This window comes from Nicotiana sylvestris, chromosome 4 (assembly GCF_000393655.2).
Source record: "Nicotiana sylvestris chromosome 4, ASM39365v2, whole genome shotgun sequence".
Lineage (NCBI taxonomy): Eukaryota > Viridiplantae > Streptophyta > Magnoliopsida > Solanales > Solanaceae > Nicotiana > Nicotiana sylvestris.
In genome coordinates, this window is record NC_091060.1 from 167,401,676 (window position 1) to 167,416,666 (window position 14,991).

Consider the following 14,991-nt stretch of genomic DNA (forward strand, 5'->3'; position numbering starts at 1 on the left):
CAAAGTGATGAAAATAAATCCAAGATAATTTATTCTTCAATCAAATAAATAATTCTTGTGTTGAGAGATTCAAGTGTTAAAAATCCTTGTTTTTGGTAGATAGTAGTAGTGACGTTATGCCAAGGGCCTTCTCCAAAAAGGTATAAGGCCTCGTATTCTTGACATTCAACTCCCATGCAGAGGCGGTTCAATTTGAATATCCTCTCTGCTTCGGTCTACATACTACATTGCAATTTCGAGCTGCCCTAATTTATTTCCTACTTCGACAGACGATTTTGAGTTACTCCGATTTGGTACGTGCAAACTTTTTTGTTTATTTTCCCCTGACACATTGATTTAGTGATTTTTTCAGTTTATTCTATATAAACCTAGGGTTGCTTTGTAGTTCTAGCTCCTTTTTTTTTTTTTTAACAATAGAATTCAAGTTTTTGCGCACAATTTGTTGGCTCTTAGTTTGTTTATTTGAGAATTCTAAATAGGACTGTTTTTGTTGCTGTTGTTATTGATTTTTCGGTCTTTGTTGATATCTGATTGATTGAAGATGTCAAACATTGGTGGTGGTGCGGAGGCACATGCACGTTTCAAACAGCATGACTATAGTGCCAATGCCAGTCTTGTTCTAGCAACTGATTCTCGCCCACGAGACACACATGAACCCTCCGGTGAACCTGAGTCTCTGTTTGGAAAAATAGACCCCAAATTGTTTGGGGATCGTGTCTACAGGGGTAGACCTCCTGAGTTGGATGAGAATACTCAGAGGGCTAGGAAGAAGAAGGAACGGGAACGACTTGGCTCTGAGCCCGCTAGGCCGAGCAAGAAGGGGAGATGGTTTCAGGAAGAAAGTGTCCTTACCTCGACAGAGCAAGGCGTTTACCAGCCAAAAACCAAGGAAACTAGGGCTGCTTATGAGGCCATGCTCAGTATCATTCAGCAGCAATTAGGTGGACAGCCCCTGAACATTGTGTGTGGGGCAGCTGATGAGATCTTGGCTGTGCTAAAGAATGATAACTTGAAGAACCCTGACAAGAAAAAAGAAATCGAGAAGTTGTTGAATCCCATATCCATCCAGGTATTTGAGCAGTTGGTGTCAATTGCAAACTCATCACTGACTATCAAGGTGATGGTGATGTTGCAGTGGCTGGTGCAGGTGATGTTGATGAAGTTCTTGATGATGATGTTGGTGTAGCAGTTGAGTTTGAGGAGAATGAAGAAGAAGAAGATGAAGAAAGTAACCTTGATGTGGTGCCAGAGGATGAAGAGGATGATGATGATGTGCAAGCTAATGGTGCTGGCACTATGCAAATGGGCGGTGGATTGATGATGATGAGACACAGGAACTTGAGAAGGGGATGGCCTTGAATGTTCAGGATATAGATGTTGAAATTGGCAAAATGTTTGTCCCACATCGGTGGGAAAACAAAAGTTGGGGGATTTTCCCCTATAAAAGAAGGCTTAATGTTTAGGATTTAAACACACCTCTCATTTGCCTTCTCATCTGTTTAAGGCATTTGTATCTTCTCTCTTTAGTATTATTTCACTTGTATTTTTGGAGTGAAATAAAATATTGGTTGTGTCCGAGGAGTAGGCAAAATTAGCCGAACCTCGTAAATTCTGGTGTTCCCTTTATTGTTGTTTTATTGTCTTATTTATTATTTGGTGGCTGTCATAATTTTTGGTATAGTAGTTGTGACTTATTCACACTATATACATTTGGCTTCCGCAACAATTGGTATCAGAGCCAAGGTACTGTCTAAGTATGCTCTGTGGTTGCAGCATAGTCTGATCTTCCACATCAGAAAAGATTTATCTTGGTAACTGAGTCAAGGTTCTGTCTGAGTATGCTCTGTGGTTGCAGCTTAGTCTGATCTTCCACACCAGAAAGGAAATAATCTTGATTTGTGTCGTCAGCTATTAAATAATATTTGTGTCAAAGATGGGAGACAATAAACAAGAAGAATCTACATCAAGTGTCAACAATACGTCATCATTGGCATCTTCGCTTATGACAAGAATTGTGTCAAATGCGAAATTTGCGGTAGAAATATTTGACGGGTCCGGACATTTTGGGATGTGGCAAGGCGAGGTTCTAGATGTCCTTTTTCAACAAGGGCTAGATCTGGCCATTGAAGAAAAGAAACCAGATGTTATTGGAGAAGAAGATTGGAGAATTATCAACCGTGTTGCTTGCGGTACCATTCGATCCTACCTTGCTAGAGAGCAGAAATATCCATACACAAAGGAAACTTCTGCAAGTAAATTATGGAAAGCACTGGAGGATAAATTTTTGAAGAAAAACAGTCAAAATAAATTGTACATGAAGAAGAGACTGTTTCACTTCACCTATGTTCCTGGTACCACGATGAATGAACATATCACCAGTTTCAATAAGTTGGTCACAGATTTGCAAAATATGGATACAACTTATGATGATGGTGACTTGGCCTTGATGTTGTTGGCGTCACTTCCTGATGAGTACGAGCACCTTGAAACTACTCTACTCCATGGAAATGACGAAGTTTCTCTCAGAGAAGTTTGTTCGGCTTTGTACAGCTATGAACAAAGAAAGCGAGAAAAACAGAAGGGCGGAGAAGGAGAAGCACTATTTGTGAGGGGTCGTCCTCAAAATCAAATGAGGACAAAGAAGGGAAGATCCAAGTCAAGATCCAGACCCAGCAAAGATGAATGTGCCTTTTGTCGAGAAAAGGGGCACTGGAAGAAAGACTGTCCGAAGTTGAAGAATAAGGCCAAACATAACAATGGAAAGGCCATTATGGATTCAAATGTAGCTGATTGTGATGATTCAGACTTCTCATTAGTTACAACAGAGTCATCAACATCATCAGACATATGGTTGATGGACTCGGCTTGTAGCTATCATATGTGTCCCAACAGGGACTGGTTCGTGGAATTTCAAGAAGGAGAATATGGAGTCGTCCACACAGCGGATAACAGCCCTCTTACCTCATATGGCATTGGTTCAATACGATTAAGGAACCATGATGGAATGATCAGAACATTAACAGATGTTCGATATGTACCGGATTTGAAGAAGAATCTCATCTCTGTGGGAGCCCTAGAATCAAAAGGGTTCAAAATCATTGCAGAAAATGGAGTGATGAGAGTATGCTCCGGTGCACTAGTGGTAATGAAGGCTAATCGGAAGAATAATAATATGTACCGCTATCGTGGCAGTACAGTTATTGGGACAGTGACAGTGACATCCAGTGACGACAAAGAGGCAGAAGCAACCAAGCTATGGCACATGCGCTTGGGACATGCTGGAGGAAAATCCTTGAAAACTCTATCAGATCAAGGATTGTTAAAAGGAGTCAAGGCTTGCAACTTGGAGTTTTGTGAGCATTGTGTCAAAGGGAAACAGACAAGGGTTAAATTTGGTACAGCGATCCATAATACTAAAGGCATTTTGGATTATGTACACTCTGATGTTTGGGGTCCTTCCAAAACACCTTCATTGGGTGGGAAGCACTATTTTGTAACCTTTGTTGATGATTTTTCTCGAAGAGTGTGGGTGTATACAATGAAAAACAAAGATGAAGTGCTAGGAATTTTTCTCAAATGGAAGACGATGGTGGAAAATCAAACAGGCAGGAGGATCAAGTGTATTCGCACAGACAATGGAGGTGAATACAAAAATGATCATTTCAATAAGGTCTGTGAAAATGATGGCATCGTCCGACACTTCACTGTTAGACATACACCACAACAGAATGGAGTGGCAGAACGTATGAACCGGACCTTGCTGGAGAAGGTACGGTGTATGTTGTCCAATGCTGGCTTGGGCAAAGAATTTTGGGCTGAGGCAATTACATATGCATGCCACCTCATTAATCGTCTACCATCTGCTGCTATTGATGGCAAGACACCATTTGAAAAATGGTATGGAAAACCTGCTGTAGATTATAACTCTTTGCACGTGTTTGGCTCAACTGCATATTATCATGTGACGGAGTCAAAATTGGATCCAAGGGCAAAGAAGGCTATTTTTATGGGAATTACTTCTGGAGTCAAAGGATATCGCTTATGGTGTCCTATGACAAAGAAAGTAATATTCAGCAGGGATGTTACCTTTGATGAATCTGCTATGGTAAATAAGGTAACAGAAGATACCAAACAAAATAAAGGTGCTTCTAAGCAGGTGGAGTTTGAGGGAAAATTTATTTTTCCTACACAAGAAGCAGAGGAGGAAACAAATGAAGATTACCCTCTGGAAGGAGAGCCAGTAGAGGAGATTCCAACTCAGGAACCTCAACAACAACTTGAATCAATAGCAACCAGCAGGCCAAAAAGAACAATAACGAAACCTGTTCGTCTCATAGAGACAGTTGCTTGTGCAACCTCAATTGTAGCTGATGATGTTCCTACCACTTATAAAGACGCTGTCCAAAGTTCAGAAGAAGATAAGTGGAGGATTGCCATGAATGATGAAATACAGTCCCTTCATCAGAATCATACATGGAGATTGGCCAATCTCCCGAAGGGAAAGAAAGCAATTGGGTGCAAATGGGTATTTGCAAAGAAGGAAGGATTTCCTAACCAAGTAGATGTTCGCTACAAAGCAAGATTGGTGGCCAAAGGATATGCTCAAAAGGAGGGAATTGATTACAATGAAGTATTTTCTCCAGTTGTAAAACATTCCTCCATTAGAATTATGTTGGCTTTGGTAGCACAATTGGATTTGGAACTAGTTCAGATGGATGTAAAAACTGCGTTTTTACATGGAAACTTGGAGGAGGAAATCTACATGACTCAGCCAGAAGGATTCAAAGTTGCTGGAAAAGAAAATGTGGTGTGCAAACTTGAAAAATCGTTGTACGGATTGAAACAATCTTCTAGACAATGGTACAAGCGATTTGACGAGTTTATGTTGCGGCAAGGGTACAAGAGAAGCAAATACGATCATTGTGTGTATTTGCACAAGCTTAAAGATGGTTCCTTTGTATATCTTCTCCTATATGTTGATGATATGTTGATAGCTTCCAAGAATTCAGAAGAAATTGATAAGTTGAAAATTCAACTGAAGAAGGAGTTCGAGATGAAGGATTTGGGTGAGGCAAAGAAAATTCTTGGCATGGAGATAATAAGAGATAGACGTTCAAAGAAACTCTGTTTATCTCAGAAAGAATATTTGAAAAGAGTACTACAACGTTTTGGCATAGATGACAAGACTAAGCCAGTTAGTACTCCACTTGCTCCCCATTTTAAGCTAAGTACTAATATGTCGCCAATGGATGAAGCTGAACGAGAGTATATGTCAAAGGTACCATACGCAAATGTTGTTGGTAGCTTGATGTATGCAATGGTTTGCACAAGGCCTGACATTTCACAAGCTGTTGGAGTTATTAGCAGATATATGCACAATCCAGGGAAGGAGCATTGACAAGCTGTGAAGTGGATTCTACGGTATATTCATAATACTGTAGATGTCGGGTTAGTTTTTGAGCAGGAAGACAATCAGTCTGTAGTTGGATATTGTGACTCAGATTTTGCGGGTGATCTGGACAAACGACGATCAACTACTGGTTATGTGTTTACTTTTGCAAAGGCACCAGTTAGTTGGAAGTCTACTTTGCAGTCAACAGTTGCTTTGTCTACAACAGAGGCAGAGTACATGGCTATTACAGAGGTTGTGAAAGAGGCAATTTGGCTTCAAGGATTGCTAAAGGAGCTTGGTGTTGAACAAAAAGGTATCACAATTTTTTGTGATAGTCAAAGTGCTATTCAATTAGCGAAAAACCAAGTGTATCATGCAAGGACGAAGCACATTGATGTTCGGTATCATTTCGTACGAGAAATCATAGAAGAAGGTGGAGTCACAGTGAAGAAAATTCATACTACGGAGAATCCTGCTGATATGCTGACAAAGGTGGTGACTGCGATCAAGTTTCAACATTGTTTGGATTTGATCAACATTGTTGAACACTGAAGATTGAAGATGAAGACACAACCAAAATTTGTTATTGAGAGAAAATTGAAGATGTGGAATTTTGCCAAGGTGGAGATTTGTTGAAATTGGCAAAATGTTTGTCCCACATCGGTGGGAAAACAAAAGTTGGGGGGATTTTCCCCCTATAAAAGAAGGCTTAATGTTTAGGATTTAAACACACCTCTCATTTGCCTTCTCATCTGTTTAAGGCATTTGTATCTTCTCTCTTTAGTATTATTTCACTTGTATTTTTGGAGTGAAATAAAATATTGGTTGTGTCCGAGGAGTAGGCAAAATTAGCCGAACCTCGTAAATTCTGGTGTTCCCTTTATTGTTGTTTTATTGTCTTATTTATTATTTGGTGGCTGTCATAATTTTTGGTATAGTAGTTGTGACTTATTCACACTATATACATTTGGCTTCCGCAACAATAGATGTTTATTGGCTTCAAAGAAAGATTTCTCAAGCTTATGAGCAGCAGATTGATGCCCAACATAGTCAAATACTTGCTGAGGAGCTTCTTAAAATCCTGGCTGAAGGTGATGACCATGAAGTGGAAATCAAGCTGCTGGTGCATCTGCAATTTGAGAAGTTCAGTCTCATAAAGTATCTTTTGCAAAACCGGCTGCAGATAGCGTGGTGTACCCGTCTTGCAAGGGCTGAAGACCAAGAAAAGAGGAAGAAAATTGAAGAAGAAATGTTGGGTTTAGGGCCAGACCATGCTGCAATATTAGAACAGTTGCATGCTACTAGGGCAACTGTTAAAGAGAGGCAAAACAATTTGGAGAAAAGCATTAGGGAAGAAGCTAGGCGGCTTAAAGACGAGACTAGAGCAGATGGTGACTTGAAAAGGAAGGGACATGCTGATAGGGATCTTGATAATGGTTGGTTGATGGGTCATCGTCAGTTGCTCGATCTTAACAGCCTTGCCTTCCATCAGGGTGGTTTAGTCATGGAAAATGAAGTGTGTAAGCTTCAGGAGACATCTTGTAGGATTCATATGAAGGGTTATGAGGAAGTTCATGTGCCAAGATTGATGCCAAAGCCATTAGCTCCCGGCGAAGCTCTTGTGAAGATCTCTTCCCTTCCAGAGTGGGCACAGCCAGCTTTCAGTGGGATGGCCCAATTGAACAGGGTGCAGAGTAAAGTATATGAAACTGCCCTATTTTCTCCTGAAAATATTTTACTGTGTGCTCCCACTGGAGCTGGAAAGACTAATGTAGCTATGCTCGCTATACTTCAACAAATCGGATTGCACCGTAATGAAGATGGATCTTTCAACCATAACAATTATAAGATTGTCTATGTGGCGCCCATGAAAGCCCTAGTCGCTGAAGTAGTTGGCAATCTCTCCAGGCGTTTGGAACACTATGGTGTCAGTGTGAAAGAATTGAGTGGAGATCAAACACTAACTCGTCAGCTGATTGAAGAAACTCATATTATTGTGACAACCCCGGAGAAATGGGATATCATAACCAGAAAGTCAGGTGATCGCACCTATACACAGCTAGTTAAACTTCTTATCATTGATGAGATACATCTTCTGCATGACAACAGAGGTCCTGTTTTGGAAAGTATAATTGCAAGAACTATCAGACAAATTGAGACCACGAAAGATCATATCCGACTGGTTGGATTATCAGCAACTCTCCCAAATTATGAGGATGTGGCTGTGTTTTTGAGAATTGATCTGAAGAAGGGCCTCTTCTATTTTGACAATAGTTATAGACCTGTCCCATTGGCTCAACAGTATATTGGAATCACTGTTAAGAAGCCGTTGCAGAGATTCCAGCTGATGAATGATGTTTGCTATGAGAAGGTAATCAGTGTGGCGGGAAAGCATCAAGTGCTTATTTTTGTACACTCCAGGAAGGAAACCACTAAAACAGCTCGCGCAATACGAGATTCTGCACTTTGCTAATGACACACTTAGTAACTTTTTGAAGGAGGATAGTTTAGCTCGGGAAATTCTTCAGTCTCAAACAGAGCTTGTCAAGAGCAATGATCTCAAAAATCTTTTACCTTATGGTTTCGCAATTCATCATGCTGGGTTGGTTAGGACTGATCGTCAACTTGTGGAGGAACTTTTTGCTGGTGGCCATGTTCAAGTGTTGTTTTCAACAGCAACCTTAGCCTGGGGTGTCAATTTACCTGCCATACTGTCATCATAAAAGGCACCCAGATATACAATCCTGAAAAAGGAGCCTGGGCTGAACTCAGTCCCCTTGATGTTATGCAGATGCTTGGCCGTGCTGGAAGGCCTCAGTATGACACTTATGGTGAAGGAATCATCATAACTGGACACAGTGAGCTGAAATATTATCTTTCTTTAATGAATCAGCAGCTTCCTATTGAAAGTCAGTTTATATCTAAGTTGGCTGATCAGTTGAACGCAGATAATTGCTAAAAGGTATCATTAGCAGAGTACATGGCTAATGCCAGAGAGGCTTGTAAGTGGCTCCTCTATACTTACCTCTATGTTCGAATGATGCGAAATCCCACTCTTTATGGTCTGGCTGCTGATGCTCTCAAAAGTGACTATACTCTGGAGGAAAGGCGTGCAGACTTGGTAAGAATCTTATATTCCACTACCTGTTGTTGAAATTGTTTGCTCATATTATGCATGTTTAAAATCTTGAGTTGTCACGAATGTTGAGGAACAGGTAATGTCTGTGTGATGGGACAGCTGCACATGAACATGGCATATAGTGGTTTGCATTTTGTGGTCTGTTAGAACTGCCTAGATCATTAAGCCCCAGTGTCCTTGTTGGAGATATGATATGAGCTAAAACCCATTGTGTGCACGTGCTGCATATTAATACAGAACTCCACTGAAGCAGAGTGGAGGCTGAAAGCTACTTTGACAGACCTCTTTAGACGTTATAGTAATAGTTCATGTGTGCACGTGATTTTTGTTCACACGACAATTACTCCAAAAGAAATCAAAAAAATAATAATAAATTGTCTTTTGTGTATAATTTTGTGAATTTGCTTGGCATTTTTGTAGTTTTTATCTGTGATTGTTTAGTTTTATCAATTGAAAATACAAAAATGTATGTCGCGCATAAAGTTGGGATCTTGTTCTACTATTAGAAATTAATTGAATCATATTTGGTTTTGAATGAATAAAAAAACACAAAAAATATTTGTCTTTGTTAATTTTGTCATTTTTATCGTTTAAAGGTTGATTTTTGTTTAATTAATATATGATATTGTGTGTTAATTATTACTAAAAATCAATTGGTGTCTTGTGATATAATTTTAATTTTTATATTTTTTATAATATATTTTTAGAATTTTGTAAATTCGGATTTTTATTATAAATGGGAAAAGAAAAGAAATAAGTTGAAATTGGATAAAATTGGGATTGGGCCATTTCAAATTGGACCCAAATCGGGCCCAAAGCATTTGTTTTGCCCGGTCCAGATCAGTTGGCCTCAGGGACGTCCAAACGACGTCGTCTTGATCATGCTTGATCTGGGCCGTTGATCTCGAAATGATCAACGACCAAGATCACATCTCCATACCCACGTTTAAACCCGACCTGTCTCACCCAGAGACCCACCGGTCTCACCTAACCCATACGGCGTCATTTTCATTTAAGCTGGTTAATCCAGGCCATCGATTGTTGATGATCTAACGGCCTAGATTAATTTTCCCCCTAACTATATAAGCCCAAACCCTTACCCCCACGCCCCTAAGCCAGACCCCCCTCCCCATCATCGTCCCCTTCCCAGACACCCCCTTAGAACCCTAGCGCCGCCCCTCCGTTCCCCCACCTGAAACCCGGCGGCAACAATGCCGGTGACCACCAAACTAACACCCCTAGTACACCTCGACCCCCTGAACATGGATCTACAAACCATGGGTCTCGAATCTTCCCCCACCGTCTCGAATCTTCGTTTGAAGATTCGAGCCGGACACCAACCTACGCCAAACCCTCCCAAATCCATACCAGGTACCCCCCCTGACCTCCCTCGTGACCAAACCAAGCTTGGTTTGGTCCGAATCTAACCAGAAAACCCCAAGTCCCAAATCAGGCCCAAGAACACTAGAAATCCGGAATCTGAGGGTTTTGTCCAATTAGACGAGAGGGTTGGGGTCTAATAGACCTTAATCGAAGTGTTCTCAGTTGAGAACACTTTGATTAAAGTCCATTCAACCCCAAAGGAGGTTCGATTCAAAATCCGAGACAAGGTCGTCTGATTTTCAATTCTTTAAGGTATTTTTCTTTTTCTTTTTCCTTGCCAGTTCATGTTGTTTGTTTTGTTAATGTCTGTTCGTGTGTTTAAATGTTAGTTGATTTGTTTTTATTTTTGTGTCGAGTATTCTGTCCACCTTGCCCGGACCTTTTTATTTGGTCGAGTTTTTCTCTATTAACTGACTGAGTGTATGTGTGTAAACTATATAATCGATTGAAAATGAATTTGGTCGATCAATTAGTTTCCAGGGCAACTTTTGTTTTGGGCAGTGCAATTTGAATCACCTGATTAATATTGTTGGATTCTAACCATTTGCTATTAATTGTGTGGTTGTAATTCGGGTAGTCGATTTGATATATGTCGTCAATTAGTTCCAGTTTGGAATAGTGTTAATCTGACTCGTGCTGTTGATTTGTTTACTGAGGTTTTTGAGAATTGATTACACTGTGTGTTAGCCTGTTCAGTTGAATCAAGAACCACTTAAGGATTGGTTATAGCTGCAATTTTAATGAAAATTTCAGAACTTAAGTTTAGTGGACTGCCAGTTTAAGTATGGGTTGAACCATTAGAGTAGTCTATAGTGCAAATACACCCTGGCTGACATCTTTACAGATGAGAAGTCAGGTGTAAGGTGAATTTAATAATAAAAGGCTGAAGATGCACATGAGAATGGTAGTGGAACCTGTTGTACAGCAGGGTATCCATTGCATTTCTGAGTTTCAGCAGTTTAAAGTAAAAGAAACCCCATGCCTAGACAATCCCAAATGGAGATGACAGCTTTTAAGGCTTATTTTAAGCCCTGGGCAGCCTGTCTTTGGAGGGAGTTTTCTTCCTTTCTATAAGGATATAAAAGGAGGAGGGAAAAGATCAGAAAAAAAGGAGGACACCCCTGAAAAAACTAAAGAGTTTCAGCCATCAAAACCTCTCTAAAAATCTATCTCCCTTTAGTTTTCAGCAACATAACAAATCAGAGAATAGAGGGGATTTGTGGTCGAACCAAGAGTTTAGAATCAGAAAACTGGGCAGAGACCCAAGAGTTTAAAACCAGAAAAGGATATAGAGAGAGTTTGTTTCTGTATAAAGAGAGAGTTGTTTCAAGTTCAATTGAGTTTTTTTGGTGTTGATTTTTGCTGTTGGGTTTACAAAACATTTCGGGCTTTGTTGGAGTGTTGTTTCTGGTTTGGAATTGGTGTTGCTGTTGGTTTGAATCTGCTACTGCTGCTGTGACTATAGTTTGTTGTTGCTGCCATTCTTTTGCTGCTGCTGATTTTTCTATTTTCTTCATCTTCTTGTTGTGTTTCAACATCCAAGTACACACTAGAATTCCACATTGATGTAACAGTAAAAGTATGAAATGAAAGATGCGAAGGAGTTTAATCATTTGCTTCTGTAATTACAGCTTTATAAAATGTTGTTAGATTTGCGTAATTCTTTATTTTGTAACTCAATAGAATATACATTAGTTAGCTTGTACTTAATTGAAACTTAGTTTGTTTAACACTGTTGATCTTAGTTATTTAGTTGTCTATATGACATGGAATGCACAGGTATTTAGTATATCGATAGTTAAATCTCATCTCTATTCTTATTCTTAAACACGTAAGGCAGGTTGTTTCTAATTTGGCAAAGATGCAATATAGTTTTAAGTCATTTGAACAGAATCTATCATGTTGGATTTCGTTAGGCAGTTTATAGGACAATGCTCGGATCCCATTAGTAGCATCCTCTAATAGTTAATTCCATTAATCTAGTTTAAATAAGTTAGTTTAAATTCAACTCGAAGATTGTTTAGCGTGAGTTTAGCATTTTATTAATCTTGTATGCAATTTTCTTTATTAAGTTAAAAACATGCTCGCTCATGGAATAAGGCATGAAACAATTCCCCGCCTCATAAATAATTAATCTGATAATTAATAAGAGGCCGGAGCTGGCCAAGTATGTTAATTTGATTAGCGTGTATTTTCCTTCATTTTAGAGACAAACATAATAGAAATGTAGTCGCTGTATGTTTATCCCTTCGAAAAATGAGACGAGCCTCGCCAAATAAAACGCACAAATCGCGGGGCCCTCATAAATGTATATATTAAATACTTAGAACTTGGGATGGACTGTCTACTGAACTTCACTGCCTTCCCCAAAGATAATTGTGCGTTAGACTCTTTAGGCGCGATTTTAATTAAAATACCTTCTAAAATTCGGGTGCGCATTTATGTGACTCAAATTCAAATCTCAACGGAGTCGGGATGTATTAACAATCACGGGTGCATTGATTGCGACGTGGTTCGAGGTGCATTTTCGCGACGTTGCAATTCTATAAAAGATAATAATAATAAAAGCGGTTTAAACTTAATAAAAGCACATAAGTTATAACATGTATTTAAATCAGATATTTAGCCATCATAACAATTTAAACGACCGTGCTAGAACCACTAGATTCGGGGGTGCCTAACACCTTCCTCGGGTCAACAGAATTCCTTACTTAGAATTTCTGGTTCGCAGACTTCATTTGGAAAGTCGAAAATTTCCTCGATTTGGGATTCAAGATAAACCGGTGACTTGGGACACCAAAAGCCAAACCTTTCCCAAGTGGCGACTCTGAATTAAATAAATAATCTCATTTCGAATATTGTCACTTAAATTGGAAAAACTCCCTCACGCATTTATCCTTCGGGGTAGGCGCGCAAAAAGGAGGTGTGACAGCTCTGGCGACTCCGCTGGGGATTTAACCCAGAACTTTTGGTTCAGGGTTCAAGAATTCGAGCTTAGAATAATTGTTATATTTGGCTTTATTATCTGATCTTTATTACATGTTTTGGCATAACGTGCTAAATGTTGTCTTTTACCGCTTTGATATTATCTGAACTGTATATAAATTGTGCTGAAACCCTTCTCTTCTTACCTCCAGGGAGAAGCTCGCTGGTCGAGACTCCCTATTCTGTTAGTGTCAATACCTGAAATAAGAAAGAGGCCGGACAAGTTACAAAGTCGGACGATCTCGCGGGTCCCCGGTACGTAGCCCCCTCCTTGACTCGAGTTGTCCGCTCGGGTACACAGTCTAGAACATATACCCAGGTTATAAACCTAGTATAACAAAACCTCATGCCGGATCCCTAGTAGGAATGCTTATTTGCATCATGTTGCATTTGACATAGGGGACTCAACATAGGGGTTGGGTCCGTCTAGGACAGGCAACCCGAAATGAAAAGACCATCCTGCTGCATCCCGTTTGTTTTGCGCATTTATTTGTTTCGGTTCTGCATGCTGACCGGTTTCTAAAAAAAAATCAAAAAAGAGGGAAAAGAAAAATAGCAGCGTAGGGAGGTAATTACTTATTTTGGAAAAATAAAACCAATGTCTAAGTAGTGTCAAAACCTCGCCGAAATTTTCTAAAAAAAAAATGAAAACAAAATTTGTCTTTTAGTTTGATTTATTAAAAAAACATATATAATAAAAAAAAATTAATCGCTTTCAAAATCCAAAAACAAAAAAAAGTATTTGTTTAAAAAAAAGGGGGGAAATTCAAAATTCAAAAAAAAATATTTTTTCTTTTGTAGTACCTCTTTCATTAAATTCAGACTAATAGTCCAAATGCTTCCTTAAAAGATTTTTCGAAATTTCAAAAAAAAAGAGTAAAAAAAAGGGTTTTAAATTCAAAGAAAAAATATTTCTTTAGTCTTCATCTCTTTTCAAAAAATAGTAAAATATATATATATAAATCCAGAAAAATATTTTATCTCCTTTTCTTTAAAAGATTGTATTCAGAAAAAAAAAGGTTTAGTTTATTTCCATATTCCTGATCGCCCCGAACTACGCAGGTTTGATTCTCATAGGGTGCGAGATACGTAGGCAACCCTCATCGGGTCCAACCTCCTCTTTTTTCAAAATAGCCAAAATGTTAGAATTTTAATTTCGTCATAAATGAGTCGGGTGATGCCGTTTTGTCAAGAATAGTCGAATGTTCCCGAAAGGGACGCCGGAAGACTGACTTTGCATAAACAGCCATTTTTGGTCTTTTTTTTTTGAATTCTGACCAATTTGCCCAACAACCTTAGAATCCTCGTCCCCGAGGCTCTGTGAGGCCGTGTTCCCAATATCGGGTCACTATTTTGAAAAAAAGAGTCATAAATAAATCAAGTGATTGTTTTTGTCAAAAATAGCCGAATGTTCCCGAAAGGGACGCCGGAGGGCTGACTTTGCATAAACAACCACTTTTGGGTCATTGTTTTAGATTTGATCCAGTTGACCCACACAGCCTTAAAAATCTTCGTCCCCGAGGCGCTGAAGGGTCGTGTTTGCAACACTAGGTTTTATTGTAATTTGAAAAAAAAACAAAGAGTTGGCGGTCAGGTGAATACCGTTTGGGCTTTTGGTCAAAATAAGCCGAGCCAGCTTTGGCAGTGTCTTAAACCGTTATTGCCGAGATAGCCTTAGAAGTATCTTTCAGTTTTCAAAAGGCTATTTTTGCAAAAGAACGGACAAGTTTGAGAAATGTCATAAAATAATCTCCTCGGCCTCAAAATTCATGTGAAATTAGGAAGGGGTCGCGTTTGCAAAAACAGCCGTTTGGTCAAAATCGGCATATAGGGGAAGGAATCTGTCATTTTATTTTGCTTGAGTTTGTATTTCTTTTGATTAGAGAATGTGGGCCATTTGACTTTCGAGCCTATTGTTCGTCTTTAAATAATTCCAAAAAAAAATATTTTATTGTTGTTTACCTTTTATGTGTCCAAACTACGTAATGATCTGATTCACGCGGCATCGTGATACGTAGGCAATCCTCATCGGATCCGGTCACATTTTAACTGTAAATAATGAAAATAATAATATAAAAAATAATAATAATAA

At 39.2% G+C, this 14,991-nt stretch overlaps 1 protein-coding gene across 1 annotated transcript in view; it reads left to right on the forward strand.

Annotated features, from left to right (window-relative positions):
- Nucleotides 1-541: 541 nt before the first annotated feature.
- Nucleotides 542-14,991, forward strand: part of LOC104211293 (DExH-box ATP-dependent RNA helicase DExH12-like) — a 29,580-nt gene continuing 15,130 nt past the window's right edge. The window contains 6 exon segments of the mRNA XM_070173871.1: nt 542-1,091; nt 1,094-1,315; nt 1,318-1,386; nt 6,379-7,859; nt 7,861-8,095; nt 8,098-8,513. Of these exon segments, the coding sequence (XP_070029972.1) occupies nt 542-1,091; nt 1,094-1,315; nt 1,318-1,386; nt 6,379-7,859; nt 7,861-8,095; nt 8,098-8,513 (2,973 nt within the window).